Here is a 21,740-nt window from a genome sequence, read left to right as displayed (position 1 = left end):
TTCCAACACACTTGAGCTCGCCGTGGATGTGAAATAATGTGAGGGGAAATTTTTACTCAACACCTACCCAACATATTTACCGATTTTACACTCATCTGAATATTCCGGACAGGTGGCACTCAGTGCTGCCCAATCTTGAAATTGAACCATGAGTGACAAAATCCGCCGCCGCACGATGGATAATATCCAAATCCCCACCACCGTGATTTGTGATGTGAGTGGTCGACGAAGCTCGAACAGCTCCTTGATCAGTGGAAGCACGCCTCCCAAATCGCCAATCATCTTTTTGGAGGCTCCTTGCTCTCCTGGCGGGCAGAGCGCCATCTCGAACTGTTCGATTGAACTACGCAGAATGATCAGCTCGCCCGTCAAGAAAGTCTGCACCATGGATTGCGTTCATTGCCGCAAGATGTCCTTCCAACTCCTGGACGAAAGTCGCTCACCCTTCGAGTACGCTTACTCGGCTCCTTGTTCCAGGAAATCTAGCGGCGGACATGGTAAGTTCCCAACGGATGTTCACCTCGTGGTTATCGCAGCCAAGGTTTGGGAATATTATCATTGCCAAAAACAAAGGTTCATGAATTATAGGTTGCCTACCCTTTAGCAACGGTTCCGTGTTCGTGTATGAGTTTTAAGGTACTCGGACAGAGAACTAAGTTGGCATTTTCACCAGACGGAATCAAATTGGAGTTGTCAATGTCAGAAAATTCACCATCTACGGTTCAATGGGCCATTTTTTGAGATGTGACTTTTTCAAGCAGCCAAATTTGACACTCTCTTGGACGAATTTAGAATCAATTGTTATTCAGTGGCAAAATATATAAGTGGTCAAGGAATGGTAAACCTAGCACTTCATTCTACTTTTTTAGGATTAGTCTTGCGCCATTGCTTCACTGAGAAAATCAATTGACTTTTTCTTGGAACCATATTCTGAGGTAAACATGAGAGTCGTCAGGATAAAATGTCCCATAGATTGCCTGAAGAAAATGTAGAGAGTAAAAATGTTGCGTTGATTCAGCTTGTTTGTCGCTGTGCATGCTGTTGTGCAACTTGTCTCTTTGATTCGATACTAAAACTTTTTGGAGCGCTCGGCTTAATAGCCCTCTTACGTTGCACGAAATATGGTTTACGTTCTGTACTTTAGAGGGCGCTCTACGAGTCAGTTTCTGCCAAATAAAAGGCCGATTGGGAATAATCCTCGATATTTAATTTTAATGCATTTGTGTTGTTTTTGGCTAATTCTGTTAAGATATAATGCATAATTGGTGACCTGCGTCATCTAGCATCCGGAAAAGAAATCACTTTCACGGCAAGTCAAGAGTAGGTTATTTAGCAATTCACATTGCCTTTTCCCGTTTTGTTTGGGCTGTCTGACGTTGCAAATAAGGGCCTTATAGCAAGAAAGCAGGGCAAAAGTGCCGAGGTAGTACGCCCTCTGCCGCATAATCGTGTAGTTTAAATTTCTTGAATGCTCAAATGAAACAACTAGGCCCGGTCTAAAATTGCATTAAATGTGGCCTTTATTGACAACAAATTTGCCCAAAAAATGCAAATAAACTTGTTACAATATGTAAATAAAAGAAAATTTCTGTTATCCTACGAGTATTGAACTACAATAGACTCTGATAGGGAGGTCCAAATACCAGTTTTTGAGACGAGCAATACCTAGGGAGAAGATTATCGTCCGTTTAACATTGCATAGTGGACTGTTTGGCCGGACCAGTCCCTTGTTCGTCTTTACATTCCATCACAAAACGAAACCCGAGTTCGGATAAACATACTATGAATAAGGTCAGAGTGTATCTTTTAAAGAATTTTTTTGAAATGCTGAAATTGCGAATTAAGTGGCAGAATGTTTTTACATTTTGTCGATAAAATCTGGGATTGGCATGTCCTTTGCAGAATTTGACTAGAAACTAATTGCTTCTGTCCCCAAGTTACGTAGGTAAATACGTGCAGACACCCTATATCGATTGGCGGGAATGGATTGAAGCCATTTAGGAAGCTCAGGAGATTGGGATCTGTCGAGTAGACAGCTTCTTCATTCCCTTGTAGCGATCCAATTTCTGAACCACTGACTTATGTTGTCTGGCATATTTATGCCATACCATGCACCAACCTTTTAGGCATTGCTTTGGGTCACAGGCATACCCTAAGATTTGAGCGATTATGATTGATTCGCTCAATGTAAAATAAAACATTTACCTGTCTAAAGTGTTGCATCAGTCTCAAAATGATTTGCCACACGTTTGGATTGATGGGCCAAACGCTATTTTGTTAGCCAGGAGTGGAGTGTGTATTAAATTTTGCTATCGGTCTCAAATAGTAATCCGAGCTTAGATTTGTGAGTTAGATATATAAAAAGGCTGAGCTCGATCATGTTTATTCAATTAACCTTGCTATGGTGAACTATTTTGATTCAAGACGAGAGCTGAGCGGATGGATGGCAAATGGTCGAAGGTCTACTATGAGAGTGGTTCGTAATCCAGGTTCAGGTCGCAATAACACCAGCTAAAAAGGTCTGCTCCTTGTTTGCCCCTTTTTCGCTCCTAAACGTCTGAATCTCAGTAGTCTCGAAGCAATCGCCTGAACGCAGGCCTGGTTCAGAAAGTCTTGAACCAATATTAACGACTAGTATTGGCCTCTGTTTCTTCTCGTTGCTCTTTTGTTCTTTTTTCTTCGTTGTTGTTATTGTTGTTGTTGCTGTTGCTACTGCTACTGTCGCTGCCGCTGCCGCTGCCGCTGCCACTACCACTACCACTGATGTTAGTGACTGTGCTACTACTGACCATTTTATGGTGCCTTCTGTTCTGATATGGCGAACTAAACCTCTCCTATTTTGTTGTCCAGTTTTGCCTCTGTTTTCAAGATCCAGCCCAAGTTTCTCTCTACTTATAGGAGAATCGTGGACAACAAAAAGAACAGAAAGATACTTTGAAATGATCAACAATGACTAGCCTGATCAAAACAACCCTTTCGATAACCTTGGTTGCAAGAATTGGGTCAAGAATTACTTCACAAAATCCCGCTAATGTAGCCATGCAATTTAATTTTTCAACTTTATATAAACATGTCCCAATAAAATTCATCCTTTGTAGTGAAACTGCATCATGATTCATATTAAGGCAAATCTAGCGAGCGAGTCCTAAATCAATCTCCCTTCGTGTGTCGTGTACGTACAGTAGTTAGGAAAGTTTTGGACCCATTCATGTTTCCCGCATGAACATGACGTGGACATTGAAAGCCAGCACTTGTAAAAAACATCGGCTAGAGATCAAACATGGCAAAGAGAGTTAAGCCAATCAATGTATCGATTGTAGGCCACAATGGTTACTGAATTCAATAGATTGATACACTTGAACACAAGGTGGTGTCACTTCCTTGAGGCCAAGACTTCCATGTCACACTTTAGTTGCAGCTGATCCCTGTCCAATCCAAAATATTTCTTACTACCTCTTCAATCACGAAACAATACTATCGTCAATGGAGAAAGCTCACTTAAACAACAAGAAGAGCTAAAAGGTTATTTATTCTGTATGAGTACCTTAAGAGCCCTTGAGAAAAATATCTGCCTTCGATCGACCAACTTAACGACCCGCTCCGACTGAAATTGAGCCCTTTTTGAACTAGATGATTGAGAGTGCACGATCAGATCCACTTGATCTCACGGAATCAGGATTCAATTTGCTCAAGATAACAAGATGGCGCAAGCAATCATGGTCGTCAGTAATTGCGCATAGATGGACTAAAATTTAAAAAGTGTTGTAGGTTACCAATGGAAAAGAAGAAGTCGATTAGAATTTCAAAGATCAACATTCACACCCGAAACGAGACAAAGCATATGTTATCGTGCTGGATGTTTAATCTCGTGTTTTGATGAGCTCGAATAGTGAACTCAAGCTGTGGCTCAAAACTTCATCATTTATCATTTTTGATAACCAGGCTTGAACGAAAGCGTTAAAAAGTGGAGCAAATTGGGCCCAAAGTTGGGAATCTAACAAGTTAGCAATTAGCGCCCTTTAAAGCTTGTTTGCTCTCTAATTGTATTTTAGCCTTACTCTGCCCAACTATTACTGGTTTTGCAAAATGAGGCAAGAAGCATGCCCAATCAAGCCAACCTCAAAACGAGCAAGGTCAAAGATAACCTTGGTTATCAAGCATTTGCCAGACCTTTGTAACTACCAACGGGCTTCAGTTGGAGAGAGAGAGAGCTTGAACCAATTCTAGGCTTCGTGATTTGGACCATTCAACAAGATATGAATCAAGTTTTAGCCGTGTGATGCCATTTGTCATCTATGACATTTTTAAAGGTCATTTCTTTCCGATCTGCTCTATCACTTCTTGGAGTTTAATGAGCCGAACAGCTCAAGTTATCTTGGTCAAAAATATAATGAATGACCTTTTCTTCCAACCCCGACTCATGTTGGTTTCACATTTTTTTTTATTCATATGACCCATTTTGATGATTTCATTTGAATAGGACGACTCAAGAATGCTTTTTTGCTGTAGTCCCCGGAATAAACCAAGCCATGCGCGCAGGCACAACATGGAATAGCCTGACTCGTGTTAGTATTTCAAGGCATCTAAAGAAAGCCTGCTATCCTGTTACCTCTTTCCCAAAGCTTCTCTTAAGGCACACGTGAGGGGGGGTGGGGGATAACCACAAGAACTCCATTTCATTATGGCCAGACCAACTACAGTATGTACCTACAAACAACATTGGAGAGCCTTCATTAAGGAGGGTCCTCTTCAGCAAACCTTATCAACTGATTAAAGGATGGTTTGGATTTAATCCAGGGTGTCTGAAACAAAACTGTAATGATCATTGTGTTGCTACATTGAAAAATGGTCAACATATCGAAATCATTTGCAAAAGAGGGTGCTATTTCTGAAATAAAAAAGGCTTTTCTTGCATTTGTACCAGTTTAGAATTCTTCAACAACCATCCATTTCCAGTCCTTGGAATTCAATGGGAATCAAGCTTTTACTTCAAAAGAAAGAGCCCAAAAACCGCCCCCAGTACAGTAGCTCTGTTACCACTTCAAGGATAATTATTATCTCTCTTCCGCCCCTCCGCCCGCCCCTCCCCCTCCCTTTCCCCACTGCCTCAAGAGATCCCTCTTATCAAGGCTGTATTGATTTATGACCATCCATGCCCGTTATTGAGCCGGTCTTTGCTCCTTTTTCCATCTAGGATCCCGTCTGACAAATCGAACTTTGGGAAGGTGTTGTGAGAGGGTCCATAACATGCTCGTTTTGTGACGTCACGAAAGGTCGGCGACAGAAACGAAAACAGAGAAATCAGGCCCAAGAGATGAAGTCGTAGTTCAACAGGAGCGAAGCAGCCAAAAAAGCACTCACTCCAAGACGCCAGACCCATTTAGTCAGAGAGAACACCCAAAGACCAAAGTTGAGCACGATTGAAGGGAAAGCCCGATGCTTGAAACCGGCCTAAAATTCGTTTTGTGCTTCCTTGGTTGTGGTTGGTTGGATGGATGGTTAGGTAGATGGTGGGTGATCTCGTACGTACGTAGACTTTGGGATAGAGGAAGCAATAGTGTTGAAAGAAGCTTAAGTAACACTCTTCCCTCCTGGTCCTCTCACAGAATGTATGAATGTATGGACCAGGCAGGCAGAGTGGATGGACCAAGGAGAGAAAGAACTATGAAGAGAAGAGAAGAAGCGAGCTCTTTGGGAAGGCAGGGATGGATACACGTTCGCTTTGCTCCAAGATGGGTCGTTCACATTCGGTCCACGATGCGTCTTGCTTGGTGCAGCGGCCACAGGCAGGAGCTTGGGCTTGAGTCACCTCAGTGGTGGAATCTGCCCTCGTTTGCTATCAAGGCATGATCAAGGCATGGCGGGTCTTCTTAAAAATGTACCGGGGCCCATTGACCTACGCAGGGCGAGCATCTTGGATGATGGGCCCAAGTTGTGTTGTACATACTGTTGTCGTGTTCACGTAACGCACTTCCTCTCGTCGTACAGATTGTTTGACTTGGGTACATGCTGATCAAGGGTGGTTGAACGTCAGAGATCAATCTCCCTTGATGAGCTTGGGTATCTCTTGCGTTTCATGAGGAGTGACACAGACATTAGCTATAGGCCAAAAGGGCCCTGACATCGCATTCTATAGCCCTGAGATAACCGTTGGATCCGAAGGCGCCGTGTTACAAAACCTCCTCAGAGAGTGGCGAGTATGAGGATAACTATTCAATCTGATGAACTTGTTAAATTTCTGGAGTGCCCTTGGTGGCTGGGTCTACCGTTCAATGAGCCCCAAGAAAGGTCTCGAACCTGCAGCCTTGATTTTGGTTAACCGACCGGCGGTTGATGCCTTCGCCGCCGCTGATGGGAATGAAGGTTTTCACATTCTCCATCCGTCGTCTCTCGTCTTGTGATGCCCATTCTCAACAACAACAACGACGACTACCACCACCACTTACTGGAATCTCGAGCAAGTCGGCGACGACACTCTTGTTTGGTTGGGCATGCTCGGTTCTTGTTCTCTCTCTCCTGCTCTCTCTCTCCTGCTCTCTCTCTCTCTATCTCTCTCTCTCGCTCGCTCTTTCGGTCTCTTTCCTTGTCCAAGTATGTCTCTCTTCCTCTCTTCTCTCTGGTCTTCTTCTCATTCCCTTCCTCGATTTCCCAACCAACGAGATGGCTCTCGTTGCTTTTTGAGAATGGAACTCAGTTCTAGGGGTGCTCTCTGGCTCTTCCTTCTTCTCTATCCACATCTTTCGCTCTCCTTTTCCCTTGAATGAGAAGAGTAAGAAAGAGGGAGGGCAGGAAAGAAAGAAAGAGAGAGAGAGAGAGAGAAAAGAGAGACGCACACCCACATCCATACATTCACATGCACTAACCACCGAGGTTTCATCAGTCAGATCAGTCGGTGGCTTTGCATCTTTTTGAAGTGGTTGTGGCGCACATTCGACTTTCTAAAATAAACAACTCTTTTTGTTGTGAATGTGGCATCTTCATCGTGCCTGTTTGAAAATGTTTCATTGAGGGCGAACATACAGTGAAACCAAACTGAATCTGGTCGAACCACCGTTTCACCATGATGATGTGATGGCTTTTGGTGAATGAAGTCACGGTTCCAGGAATCCATAACGAACACAGTCTTCGCGATGATTAGCAAAGTGACAAACCACTCGCTGTCCCTGAATCCCTGAATCCAAAGTGATTTCAGGTGCTCGATCGTGCCATTGTCCCCATTGAATTTCATGGCTTTGGTTATGAATTCCTGGACCTCTCGTCGTCATTCCGTAACATCCGTCAACATGCATTACTACCGGAAAACCAGTTGTCCAAGTGAGTTTCATCTGTACCCAAAATCAATGACGGCTGGTCCTTGCTTGGATGTTTTGAAAAAATGAAAAAATGATGACGCAGAAATACTGTTTTTTCATTCCAACTTTTATGTTGATAACAAGTGCCGTCAGCACCAAAAGGAGGAATGTCTGCCACATTTGTCAGGCTTTTCTCACTTGTTCTGGGGCGCAAAAAAGGGAATTTGGCTAGTGGACCCGGAGAACGAGGCTTGCGTTTGACATGAGGACTTGATCCTGGGATCAGAGGGACACAGGCCTCAAAATTGGGAAATAGTTTAGACGCTGGGCAGATCAATTTGACCACCCAGCAGCAAAGAGTTAAGCCACAAAGTTTCTTATTGAATGTGTCGGCCAAGCCCTCGGAGCAACGAATTAAACAGAGCCAATCTATTCTGTGATTGCGCCAAAACACATTTTGAGAAGCTTTTGAATTGGCACCAAGTCTCGTCTATGTTTTAAAAATAAGCAAGGTTTTGATATAAGGTGTAGACCTGAGTTAGAAGCTATGATTGGCGTTCAATCCTGAAACCACGGCACTGTTTTCTGTGTTACTTTCTGTTGTTCCCCCTCCCGCTCCAATTTGTTAATGGGGTTATAAATCTAGGCAAGGTTATTGAATTGCGAATGATTCTGAAAGGTGATAACAGATCGATTGTTATGGTTCTTATTTCCTAATCAGTTCTTTTTTTTTTTTTTTGTTTGGTTTTTCACGGGCTTTTCTAACCGCTACAGGGAATGTAATCCCCAGTACTATTAAAATGAAAGATTATAATTCGTCTATTTATTACCTTTCAATTTTTATATGATATTTGGTCTACCAACGAATTTGAGTTGGCAGACCGAGCTAATCCTTGAATGTAGGGTTGATCTGGAATGCTATCTAAAAATTTGTCCAAGTCTGACTTGAAAGATGCTACCGGATCAACAAGGCCTACGTATTCCCTACGAATATCAGAGGGAAGCAAATTAAACAATGAAGGAGCCCGAGAAAGAAGAGATGTGGACTTCATTGTTCGAACTAGCCTGGATTCTCGAAGACTTGAAGGTGCTCTCAAAACGCACATTAAGCCTCTACGGTCACTAGAATTGACCCTAAACCCTGGGTTGGGACAAAGCTCATGGATACTTTTGAAAACGTACAATATCAGATACCTTTCGTACCTTCTCTGAGTACTGTACAATCCCAACCGTTCTAACCTTTCCCAATACGAGAGCTCTCTCATTCCTGTGATGTTCCTAGTGAAACATCTTTGGACTTGCTCGACCTTTTGCAAACCTGCTGAACTCATTGGAGCCCAAATGGGTGAGGCGTATTCAAGATGTGGCTGGACAATCGACTTGTACAGAGTTAGCATCGTGATGCTATCTCTGGACTTAAACGTGCGATATATCCAACCACACATTTGAAAAGCCTTACCCACCTTCAGCTGGATATGCTCATCGAACTTTCCATTATTTTGGAGGACTACACCTAGATCTTTCATAGATGAGACCTGCTCAATATCTTTACCTCCATTATCTACGAGTGGAGTATTTAAAGGAGTTGACCCAAATGTCATTGAGCGGAATTTCATTCCGTTCAGGGCCATATTACTCTCAGTTACCCAAGAGTAGATTCGATTTAAGTCCTTTGCAAGGCTACTGGAATCTTGGCCATTCCTACCAGAAACTAACTTTGTATCGTCAGCATAAGAAGAGAGACTGGCAGTGATACTAAGCTTTTGAAGCGGGGCAACGAATATTATAAACAAGAGGGGCCCTAAGATCGAACCCTGGGGAACACCTGACTTGACATCATGTATGTCACTAAGGGATCCCTCAACCTTAACCAATTGCTTCCTACCAGAAATGAAACTTTTTAACCAATTGAGAACCCTGCCTTGGATCCCAATTTCATGGAGCCTGTTAACTAAAAGCCCATGATCTACCTTGTCAAAGGCCTTGGCAAAGTCGAGATAAACTACATCAACTGATTCATGACTCTCTAGTCCCTCAATAACCCGCTCAATATGTTCAATCAGTTGGGTAACCGTGCTAAAATGTGCTCGGAACCCATGCTGGCTAGGAGGAAGGACTTCATGAATATCAAGAAATTCAACAAGTTTGAACTTCATGATCTTCTCAAACACCTTCGCAATATTCGAAGTGAGAGAAATCGGCCTGTAATTACTGGGGAGCGACTTATCTCCCCCTTTAAAAATTGGAACAACATGAGCTAACTTTAGTGAAGATGGAAACTTGCCCTGATCCAAGATGCAGCGCATCAAGTACGAGAAAACAGGAGCGAGAACCAGTGAGCATCTCATCAGAAACTGAGATGTCACACCATCAGGACCAGGAGAGCGAATCAGGACCAGGAGAGTTCACCGAGTGCCAACTTGATTTGACGACCATGTCCATTCGAGGTCAAATACAATGGTTCGTTTACTTTTTGTTCTTCTTCTCGACAAATTTGGTTGATTTTGTTGCCTCATCATACGTACAGAAGAGTACTTTTCAGAGAATAATATGGAAATGGATTTTGGTAATGACGTCATCATTATATATTCGTTTCAATCTATTGAATTCATTATAAAACCGTTATGGCCTAAGCTCGACTGATCGACTTTCCTGACTCCTTCTGTCATCGGTGATCGCTGGTTGATCCTGCCGTTGCATAGTAGGTAGCATTATACGTATAATGAAATAAACTGGATACTTCAAGGAAAATAAAAATGGTCTTGGATATGCTTCTTCCTCACTTCACCCATTATCTTCGTCGTCCATCTTATCAAGGTGTAATGATGATTATTTTTGGAAACATGATAATGCAAGACTAACCATTGTACTACATTGGCGAAGGAGCTACATTATTTTCTGACCGGCCTCTCGGATTTCATCCTCAAAGGCAAAAGAGAGCATTGGGGAATTGGGGGGTCGGCTTGTTTTGTTGGTTGGTTGGTTGGTTGGGTGGCTGTCTGGTTGGTGGTCATTCGATCTCTGAGAAACGAAACGTTCCCGAGATAAGATGAAGGCGAAGTCGGCGAGGACACTAATGACCACTGTCGGAAAAGACTCTCTACTTAGCTTGACAGATGGCTGGACTATCAATAAATGACTTCACCATTTCTCAAATTTTCAGATATTGTCGAGGGCGTGAAGAACGTGCAACTGGACGAGGCGGGGAATCCGAAGTACCTCCGTCCCCGATTGACAGTTTCGGACGCCTCGGATGAAAGTCAAGCAGGCAGTGAGGCATCTGGAGCTCCGGCCCCTGCCCCTGCCAAAGCCAAAGCTGATCCCAACGTATTACCCCAAGCGGAACTCAACAAGTTAATGCAAGAATGTTGGTCGGAGGATCCAAGCGAGCGACCCGATTTTGCTGCCCTCAGGACGCGGATCAAGGAATTAAACAAGTAAGACATCATCTTCGAAAAGAGACTTGTGGATATGTAGTTTATCCTGGGCATCCCTTTGTACCAATGGTTTTTTTGCGGACTTCCTGACCGCAGCAGTTCAAGACGAGAAATTTATTCATTTTATTTAACTTTTATTTTTAAATGTTATTTGATACCAACGAATTAGAGTTGGCTGATCTGGCTAGCCCTTGAATATAAGGTTGATCGGGAGTTCTAGTCAAAAACTTGTTCAAGTCTGACTTAAATCCTGCTACTGTATCAACGCCTACATACGCCCTACGAATATTTGAAGGCAGCAAATTGAAGAATAATGTGTTGAATGCAAAAGTTGAGCAGTTGAATTTTACATCAAATACTGTTCAAAATAGTTCAAGAACAACAGCAAAAGCAGACCGTGCTCATTTTCAAAGCAGTATATTGGTTTGTTTCCCGATTGAACAACTAGAACAGTTTGTCTGGTTAAGATTTGTGTTGACATAATCAATTTTGAGTCTTTAGGCGACCGAGTCAAATTCTTTCAAATGAAGGAGTGGGTCTCGGATCGAGAAAACATAGTACGTAGTATATCTACAACATAAGTTGGATCTTTTGTTCATCCACGACTTTCTTCAAATTTAGCTCGTTTCCCTGCAATACGAAAATTAAGTTTCACGTAATGTAAAGATACTCTTATACCGGATTTAAGGATGCCACGAGTTGAGCCAAGAACTGAGATTTGATCTTTTCGGGGCGTGTCAGGTCCAGCTACCAACCCACCGTCGTGATGACCGTTTCGGATTGGTAATTTTCGTTTGAAATCAAAGTACATGGCTTGTTAGACAGTTGGTATGATTTCCTACCACAAACTTAAAATCAAGTCTCCACAAACAATTCTGGATTTGAATCATACTACTTCGCTGTGATCCATTTGTGAGCCATTGTTTTGAAATGCTAGTCAATACCGACTACTAATTATGTGGACTTTGAACGGTGTCATAGCCAAAATCACCCGACTTGGAGTGGAACAACTCCGAATTGGCCTCAAAGAGCATTCATCAAATAATAAAAGTTGGATCGCTACTATACAGTAGGCATGTAACCATAATATCATTTACTACGTCTGTAAAATTTCTTCTTTTCACAATTGTATGGTCAAAAGCTGACATAACCTACCCACATTAGGTCACAGATTCATATTGAACATAAATTACTGCGAATATTTGGTCGACTCTCCTTGTCTCTAATTTAGATTTTAGACTGGAGTGTAGAAAAGTTATTTCATCACTTGGCAAGATCTTTCGACTTCAAGGAAAATAAAAATGGTCTTGGATATGCTTCTTCCTCACTTCACCCATTATCTTCGTCGTCCATCTTATCAAGGTGTAATGATGATTATTNAAAATTTCTTCTTTTCACAATTGTATGGTCAAAAGCAGACATAACCTACCCACATTAGGTCACAGATTCATATTGAACATAAATTACTTCGAATATTTGGTCGACTCTCCTTGTCTCTAATTTAGATTTTAGACTGGAGTGTAGAAAAGTTATTTCATCACTTGGCAAGATCTTTCGACAGCATTGAGTGCCAATTTAGATTCCAGTTCAGTTGTAATGCTGTCTGTTGTAAAGCGTTCTTGCAGTATGCTTGTCAGGCTCGCTTGATCCATAACTAGAAGCTGGGCTCAAGAAAACCAATATGCAATAATAAATCGATTTCAAAGAACAACCACCCAATTTGTGATGCATTTCACAACTGGCAGAACATACCACGTTGGTTTTTTACACTCTTGTATCTTTGTAGATTGTCAAATCAGAATCAAAATGAAGTAATTGCCAACCTCAGCTATCTTTATGTTGATGTAATATGTGATCCACAAAAGATTTAGAGTTGACTGGACTGGTTAGCCCTTGAATATAGGCTGGATCGAGGATTGTGGTCAAAAACTTGTTCAAGTTCTACGTAAAACCTGCCAAAAAAGCGCACATTTAGAAACTACAGTACAGTCCGAATGGTTGACTATAAGACTTATCCTTACCGGGTGGAAAGAAATCAAGGACCACTGTAGTGGTACGTTAAAGCCTTCTGGCAATGTTTCTTCAGGCTCAAAGATCTATTTGCTATTGGACCCAAAGTTTTGATTGAAAAGACCTATTGAACATCTAGTGCCACATCAGAAGTGGTTTCATTTTAGCCTAAAGAAAATTGGTAATCCTCCAATAGTTTGGCTACCAAAACCATTTCCGAATATAACAATTTAGCACACTTGAAAATGGAGAATGCCATACAAGAACGGCAAATCCCTTGCGCAGATTTAGCATCGTGACACTATCTTTGGGCTTTTCATATCACAGAATAGCGTGATATGTGGGCTTAATCTGAATAAATGTGCTCTGTGTTCAACATTTTCTTGGGAGTCAAGTTATCGGCAGAAAATTAGGCTTCCACCGTGATGTCATTTTTAAAACCAACAACTTCTCGAAAGAGGCGACATCATTAAGTAAGTAGTTGTTGGTTGGATCTGTGGCGCCTACCTATTTGCAGACCATCAACAATGACATTCATTCGAAGACTCTGGCTGGCGATGCTTCAAATGAGGACATCGGTTTCAAAGGAAATCTAGATTCTGTTCCACTTCATCACGAAAGGTTGACTGATGACGAACTATTCCTTTCCAAAGACTTACCAGGCTATTACCGATGGCCTTGGATCATCCATCGTACTTTTGGCATACTCCTTCGATAGAAATTGATAGGTAGCGGATGGTGGTTGTAGTTATTGGCAAGCCCAGAGGCGGTTAGAAACACCTCATTGGTTTTTGGTTACATTGGTTCAATTTCTGTTGTATCATGGTGTAGTTACTCACCGTACAATTTGTAAGGGAATGAAAGTAAAACTTTGTTGGTGACCTCGTAATAGGTGCGTGTTTGAATGAACCAGCTTGTTCCTCATTGGCGTGCCAAACGTAAGAGCCCCCTTTCACCAGCCCCAAATAACCAAACATTCAAGTAGGAGGCACCACAGGCATGAGAAGATTTCTGAGGGAACAGGAGAATCTTGGGTGCAGTTGGGTGTAAGTTCATGTTTGGTCACCACGCTCCCACAGACAAAGCAGAATGGCTTCCATCTTGGCCTTTGATCCTAGTTCCCAATTGAAGACTGCCTCGACTTGACTCCTGATACGTGTACTTGCGTTCCCATTTGTCCAAGATATTGTTAAGTGGAACCACTACTGCTTGCTTGGTATATTGCTCATGGATACCGTCTCGAGCTTCCAGCATTTTATTTGACAATATCATGGGGCTATGACAATGTTCGCACGGCTTCGAGAGCTGGTGGCTTTACAAGACAGAAGCACACACTTAGAGCCTTTGTTATCTGCATACTGTCTGACAGATGCACAAGACATCCCCTGCAAGCATATCTTTGGTAGATTATATGCGTGGACGGATGTGCTATTCATAAGTACAGTTCTTGACGAGTCATTTGCGAAATGAGAGCAATATTACTTTGCTATGCTCGAGTTTACCTCAAGTGGACAAGAACTCTATTATTGGGTAAAACCACGGGGACAAAGACATTTTTCGTCTGTCAGCCTCCACTCACTTGTTTCATGTATGGTACATACGTTCGTGGGTTCCCCCTGGATATGGATTTTTGGGGGATTGCTCGAGGAACAAAGTCCCTCGTCGGTCTACTCTCATTCATGGGTTCAGGAAACCCTCCAGTACAAGTATGAATAAAAAGGATCTGGTGACGAGAATGGGTGGATAAGTAGCCCTACTCTTTTTGGGCCGGCTTGCCTGCCATCCCTTCTCATCTCTCAATGGATGAAGCTTTCGTTTTCCTGTTGGGCTCAGGCAGCCAATGCAATTCCTGTGTCAACAAAATGGAACCAGCGGGAGACAACAGAGACCATCAGACTCCCACTTTCGCTCTCTTTCTCTCTTTCTCCCTATTCCTCTCAATACCCCCCCCACACAACTCTGGGACACACTGACACAAGCACTCTCAATGAGGCTTCAAGCCGAGGTTGGCTCTTGAGCATGGAAATTGCGAGCCTCTGTCTTCTCAGCTTCAAAGTGTTGGCTTATTGTAGATTGGTCCTGATTCTGATTGATGAATGAAATGAGCCTTTTCCAGAGTTGAGATTTGTTTTGCTTAGCCTACAGGTGCCAGTCACATTCAATAATGACAATAAAAACACTGATTGAGCTACAATTCTTGAATTTCAGAGATAACGACAGCAGGAGCTTACTGGACAACCTCTTAAACCGAATGGAGCAATACGCCAACAACTTAGAGGCCTTGGTCAATGAACGAACGGAGGATTACCTTGAGGAGAAGAGGAAATGCCAAGAGGTGCTCTATGAGCTTCTGCCACAGTAAGATAATCATATCATCATTTGATTTTCCAATGAACAGGGCTGAAAATCATCACGGTAATTAGCAGCGTTGCCAGATGGGCTCTGTCTTCGGAGGCCAAAGTCCCCAAAAGTGGCTTTTTAAACTCATTTGACTTCTTTACTTTTGAAACTCAATGGCCAAGAAATATGGTTGACCTCCGATAAATCATCGTCACACACATAATCATGTATATCCTAACTATTTGATATGCCAAGGCAAAGCAGGCGCTGAAAATGGCCTTCAAGTGGCTACTTTCGGCACTGTACTTCATTGTCATAGCCTCGCTATGGCTTGAAGTGAACGGTTTTAAGAGCTTCAGTGCCTTATCAGGGAAAACGTGATGAATTTTCAGTTGCCAAAATAAGGTAGTCCCAAAAGGGACCACTGTGTGCAGTAGCTGTCTTGTCGATCTATCCAAAAATCAGATGATGTATTTTCATGGCACCGATCTGGTTGCCACAGGCTACTTTTAAATTCGAATTTTGCCTCTGACGTCGATGGTGTTCAGCCAGCTAGCCTATGTACCTGTCTACCTACCGTCGGCCATTTTCTGTGCTGTTCTTGAACGTGGTCAAAATTTCAATAGTGCCTTCGCCGGTATTGGCAATGCCATGTTCCCAATATTCCATTGGAACTGGCAGGTTTTTTCGTGCACGTAGTGCCAGGGTATCTTATTATGCATTCCGGGCGCTTGGGTTCGAGGCAGTAATTCGAAGATCAAGGGAATTGGAAGCCGAAAGGAAACATGATCGTCGGTTTCCCAACCGAAGCCCTAAGAATTGGACGCACTGTGTTGGTCAGAAATCTAGCAACTGAAGCTGAGATGTTGGTTTGGATGGAAATAGCACCAGAGGATGCGATCACACACTTATCTCCCATCCCCTGGGCGTAGATTGTTAATGGTAGTAGCAATTCCCTTGCTCTATCTTTGAAAGAACTCATCTGAAAAAGATCAATTCTTTAATCATGGCGATATCACAATTAGACATACCGTATGTTGGAATATCATAAAGAGGGGGTGACCTTGACCTTGTCTCGGTAGCGATAAATGTAAAATTTGGTTCAATCCTAGACGAAGGCCAACTAACCCCACTCAATTCTGCTTTGTTTGCTCAGGAGTGTCGCTGATCAATTGATTCGTGGCGAAAACGTGATAGCCGAGACTTTCAACGATGTGACCATCTACTTCAGTGACATTGTCGGATTTACGGCCTTGTCTGCGGAAAGTAAACCCCTTGATGTAGGTTTCTTTCTTTTAACTCTCAGCAGCCCAGTCAACCCATTCCGTAACTGTCTCACTTAATTGACATGTTTCAGGTGGTTGATCTTTTGAACGATCTATACACGGTGTTTGACAACGTCATTGAAGACTTTGACGTCTACAAGGTAAGAAAAATCCAATATTGAAGATAGAGATATTTTACTCATTTTGTTGTTGTTTTTGCCGTCGACTTTCTGATTTCCTTTATTTAGATTGAAACCATTGGAGATGCCTATATGGTGGTATCGGGTCTACCCACAACGAATGGCGATCGACATGCCAAAGAGATTGCTCGGATGGCTTTGAGCCTTTTGGAACGAGTGAAGACATTCGAAGTGCGACACAAACCGGAGCACAAACTTCAACTCCGGATAGGCATTCACACAGGTCCGTTAAAAAATCTGCAGCATGTTCACGTTCTTCAATCCTCTTTGAGTGGATCTTGTTGCTTTCAAAAATAGAGAAACCCAATCTCAAGCGGCAATCTTACAATGAATGCAAAGTATGACTGTGAAATCATTATCCCCCCCCCCCCCCCCCCTCCCTTGCAGTATTGATTAGTATAAGAGCCATTTTTCCTATAGAAGCTATGTGTTTGTGAACAAATCATAGCGGTGCGATTAAGGAAGTGATCGTGAAAGGTCAATCAATGGCAGCAGAGCATTCATGTTAAGTCAAATGCTAAGCTGAAAAGATCTGTATAGACGGGGCAACTCGATTAATTTCCTCTTACGAGTTGTATTGCCAAGCAGCTTTTCCACCTGAAATAGAATCACATCCCTCCATCATCATTATCATAATGTTGATGAGCCAAGGCCGTTTGTTTGTCCCCGCGCTACTTTATGCCATGGTGGAAGGCGTCATAGTCATGTCTATGCCTTCTCGTAACTTCTCCTCTGCCTCACAATCCTCCTTTCCATCTTCTTCATGCTGTGTTGGTGGTGTTTTGAGCTGACCTAGAAGTCATGAATATTGGCGCAACGTTATCTAACATTACGTAACCCTTGAGATTATGCCGTTTGCTAAGTCGTCTTGAAAGTTTTGGCAAGGGCACTCTGATCACTTTTGTATTCGATGTTTCCAGGTCCTTGTTGTGCCGGTGTGGTGGGGGTCAAAATGCCCCGATATTGTCTCTTTGGTGACACTGTCAACACGGCCAGTCGAATGGAATCCACTGGATTGCGTAAGGCTCATACTCATAGTTCCATTCTTGACGATCCTTGGATGGAATGAAAAGAGACTTGCTTTACTATTCCAGCCTTGAAGATCCATGTCAGTCCGAACACGAAAGCTGTTTTGGACAAGTTCAATTGCTTCGAGCTCGAACCCCGAGGAGAGATTGAGGTGAAGGTGAGAACAATCACATCATTTGCGGCGAGGACATATAATTAATCCAGGTCTTACGTTTTGATTCTCAGGGCAAGGGTAAGATACCCACTTATTGGCTATTGGGGGAGAAATCGTCACCCCCCAAACTTGAGGAGAGTCAACCAGTCATTTCAAATACGGTAACTGAAGATTGTGACAAGGCTTCTTCCGACAATCTTCTACACCCGAGTCTCCGGAACTTGCCTCAAATCACCACCACCTCATTTAGTGACGACTTGCAGCAGCCTGCTGGGTCTTCATCACCAAGTCTTTCCCCCGCCTCCTGTCTCCCCAGTGACCCTAATTCGACTCCCACCTCAGTCCCAACTAAGCACGCCCATTTTCAAGTGGACGATGTCAGCACTTCTTACGAGGAGGTGACGGAGAAGCCGCCGTCTTCATCCCTCGCGAATCGTCGCTCTGGTCAAACCACACACCACAGTTCTAATAATTCCCGGAGTGGGTCTCGAGTCCTCTTCTCTAACTTAGCCAACGGGACAAAGTCCTCATATGATGAGAACGATGATGAGGATGCCCAAGTAGGAGGCTCATGTGTCCCATATGCGTCCGAGACTGATCCCCTCACGGGTAATGGGAATCCACCTCATCACATGGCGTGAACACCATGAATGGGGCCGGCCGTATTAGAAGACCGAACACCCTCAGAAGCAAGATGTTTTGCTCTAACCCTAGGACACAAAGGAGTGACATTTGTTGTAAAAATGGTGAAGACTTGCATCTTCAACCAATGGAATGTGCCAAATCCCCAACCGATTAATTTTCGAACTGATCTGCTCAGAGCAACTTGCAACAAAATGTTTGTTTTCGTTGGTCTCCTCAACGACAATATTTGGATCTAAATCTTGCTCACTTGAAGTACAGAAAAGTGGAACTAGTATTTAATGCCTTCATTCTGAAATAGCAACAAAGGCTTTGAAATTACCGGCATTTGATGAGCAATCCCTTTGCTGTGCTGAGGGGATTTGCAGACAAAATTGATGAGTGGTTTCCTCTTCCATCAGCTGAAAACTGGGCCCACTCCAAAGGTGGCTACTGACTTAATTTAGAACCAGTGCATCCATCGGCCGTGGATTAATGAATACGTGAAACAACCATAATAATGCAACGTTTTTGTGCCAAGACACGTACACGAATGACAATGATATTTATTATTATTATCCTTGTCCATGCAAGACAAATCAGTTGTGCATTATTGATTTACGTATGACAGAAATATAGTTACTCAGTCACCCTGATCCGTTTGAACTTCTGACTTAATTTCGTGTTCTTCCACGTCAATCTCGTCCTGAACACCAGTAGCGTCTGCTTCGTCCTCTTGGCTCTCATCATGACTCTCTCGAGCAAAATGGGGGCACAAATCTGATGAGATGAGTGGATATGGATGATCTGAATCCTCGCGGTTGGTGTGAGGTTGATGGGACCGTTTCAATTGTTTAATTAGGAAGTTCAGGGTGGCTGTCTGCCAAAAGAGACCCTCGGAGGTACGTTGCTGCTCTTGGAGGACCTCTTTTTGAAACTGAGCTACTCTCAAGGCCGTCAGCTCGCGTCGCAACTGGCTTAGTTCAGCCTTCAGCAAAGCGTTTTCCTGACTGAGAGAACCAGCCCGGTCATTGAGTGAGAGCTCACGAATTTTCCTCTGATCCCGGGATTTCTTAGCTGCTAGGTTGTTCTTGAGTCTTCGTTCCAGGTATTTACCATCACGTCTCCGCTTGAAACCTGTCATATTTGAAAAGGTCGCCACCATTGATGGCGATATGTTTGGATTCTTCGGAGACGTCACATTTTTAAGTGAAGCGTGGCATTTTTGGGCGCCCCGTTCTTTGATGTGCTCGTGCTCTAAAAACGGATTTGCGAACAGATTAATCAAGAACGCTTAAGTTTCTTTTACATTTCCACACAACTCTACATGACAAGATCTGGGAGGTTCCATTCATGAAATGGAAATTGCCACGACTGGGACCGATTCTCTCTTTTTCTCTTTGAAGTCTTTTTTATAAAAATTGAAATAAACAACTGCCGATGGTAAAGAAGGTTGGTTTATGGTTGAGATGAAACAGAAATATGCATTCCTTCAAAAGAGCAACAATGAGATGTGCCTGTTCAAAAAGTAAAAATTAGAGAGCTCCTTACCTGAACCGGGTTTTTCTGTGGATACGTAGCGGGTTCCTATCAAGGCCTTATTCATCTTCTTGAGCGGGGATGCCTCGACCCTCTCACAATGGCTACCTTGTAGACCACCATTTCCGATTGGGCTGGAGTTGAGATTTGAAGCCTGGAGTTGCTTCAGAAAGATAGGGTTGATAATAGGGGGCTTCAAGCTGGCATTGGCTCGCACACTTTGAACGGTACCCTTCTGGCTCATGATGATGATGAGGTGTAGTGGACTACAAGTCGGAATGATACCAAATCATAACGTCGGTGAGCGTCAAGATACGAGTCAATAAATAGCTACTAATACGTCTGTATCGCTCCTTTGACGAAACATGAATAGGAAGCAACTCTCTTGAAAAAGTCAGCGAAGATACTCTTTCTCATCAGTGTAAATAATTAATGCGATCACCGACTTGCAACCCAAACTGAAGACGATCCATGGTGAAAAACAAATCCCTAGCAACAACGTGTTCTTGAACGACTCAAGACAACTAAAAAGGAATCTCGCGTGGTCCCATTGCTTGTGGAGACTGACTATTCATGATTATGCTGGAGAAGGTCAAAACTATCGGCCACCTGCCTCGTATTTTCAAAACTTTTCCCCTTGAAGGCGATATTATGCAAGCTCCTTTAAACAGGTGTTTTCATAGCTGAGCGAGTCATAGGGAGTGGTTTTGTTTTCTAGTGGGGGAATGAAGAATAACCAATGGGTAAAAATAATACGGAATTGTCGGGACCTGATCTATCTATGCAGCAAGGGTTTTACGTGGTCGTCTGTTGTGAGAACACAATCATTCATTATGTTTTGGTTGCCCGGCGACGAAGAAATTCTCACTGTCGGCATGACGTTTTGTCCTCAAAGACGAACAAAAGGACGAGTTAGGCCAAAGTAACTCCCAAATACAGTAGACGCACAGTGACTTCCGAATGATCGTTGTCCTGATCAGCCTACAACATGGCATACAACACTCGACAAATACTGGCCGATAAATCAATCCTAAATCATGCTTAAATAAATCCAATTCATTACCTTGTCCGTTGCTTCAAGTGAAATATCTCTCTAGTCTGTAGCCATTGATCGTTGCTTTGAAATGAATTTTTATAACCAGTGCGGCGACTTGCACGTTAAAGCGATTTCGTGTCAATTCGTTTGGGTTGTTGTAGAAGCAAAAAATGTGGAGGTAAATTGTGAAGCCCAGTAAATTTGAAGTTAGCCGAGCTCGACAAGAGTGTTCAATTAGTTTACTAAAACCAGACACTCTTTTTGAAAAAGAAGAGTAGCAAGCACGAATATTTAGAAATATGGACTGTGAAAGAGATTCCCCACCAAATCGGACTGCCCTTAGTAATAGCAAGTCTGGGTCATTTTTTAAATTAAAGTACGTAATTGTGGCTAGTCTCCCAAAAAGTTGGACGACACTCAAGGTAAGTTTAAGGCATCTATCGAAAATGAAGTTGCAGTTGCAAACTGAGAATAAGGTGGTTCATATATAAGGCGTTTGATACTGTACGTTTTCAAAAGCATTCATGAGATTTGTCCCAACCCAGGATTTAGGGTCAATTGTAGTGACCGTAGGGCCTTAACGTGCGTTTTGAGAGCACCTTCGAGCTCTCGAGAATCCAGGCTAGTTCAAACACTGAAGTCCACTTCTCTTCTTTCTCGGGCTCCTTCATTGTTCAATTTGCTACCGGGGCATTCCACGTCAAGTGGGTTCACCCTCACGGCAATTTGTCTCAGAATCTCATAATATTTCACACGGTCAATGCCTAGGTTAAAGTAGATCCGCATCAAAAATTTCAGTCTCATGGGATCAATATGG

The 21,740-nt window shown here is 42.9% G+C and overlaps 2 protein-coding genes across 2 annotated transcripts in view; one reads left to right on the top strand and one right to left on the bottom strand.

Moving 5' to 3' along the window:
• The window catches only part of LOC131892768 (atrial natriuretic peptide receptor 1-like), a gene marked incomplete in the record, with an annotated part of 134,836 nt that extends 115,832 nt beyond the window's left edge, over positions 1–19,004 (top strand). Inside the window, 8 exon segments of the mRNA XM_059242614.1 lie at positions 10,456–10,729; positions 14,948–15,097; positions 16,236–16,359; positions 16,437–16,505; positions 16,593–16,767; positions 17,465–17,563; positions 17,639–17,730; positions 17,799–19,004. Of these exon segments, the coding sequence (XP_059098597.1) occupies positions 10,456–10,729; positions 14,948–15,097; positions 16,236–16,359; positions 16,437–16,505; positions 16,593–16,767; positions 17,465–17,563; positions 17,639–17,730; positions 17,799–18,368 (1,553 nt within the window).
• LOC131892779 (protein giant-like) lies at positions 18,541–20,498 on the bottom strand. Its single transcript, XM_059242625.1, has 2 exons — positions 19,900–20,498; positions 18,541–19,605 (listed from the first exon to the last, which is right to left on the bottom strand). Exons 1-2 carry the CDS (start codon positions 20,129–20,131, stop codon positions 18,992–18,994), a joined length of 846 nt encoding a protein of 281 aa, XP_059098608.1. The 5' UTR covers positions 20,132–20,498; the 3' UTR covers positions 18,541–18,991.
• Between the last annotated feature and the right edge of the window lie 1,242 nt (positions 20,499–21,740).

This window comes from Tigriopus californicus, chromosome 1, assembly GCF_007210705.1.
Source record: "Tigriopus californicus strain San Diego chromosome 1, Tcal_SD_v2.1, whole genome shotgun sequence".
Classification (NCBI taxonomy): domain Eukaryota; kingdom Metazoa; phylum Arthropoda; class Copepoda; order Harpacticoida; family Harpacticidae; genus Tigriopus; species Tigriopus californicus.
Note: the sequence above shows the minus strand (reverse complement) of the source record. Positions and strands in the feature narration are given on the sequence as shown.

What these genes read in the sequence shown, in the direction of transcription:
- LOC131892779 (XM_059242625.1), bottom strand. Translation starts at nt 20,131, where the DNA reads ATGAGCCAGAAGGGTACCGTTCAAAGTGTGCGAGCCAATGCCAGCTTG. An exon ending in CACAGAAAAACCCGGTTCAG is followed by an intron (nt 19,606 to 19,899) that starts GTAAGGAGCTCT and finishes ATCCGTTTTTAG; the next exon opens with AGCACGAGCACATCAAAGAA.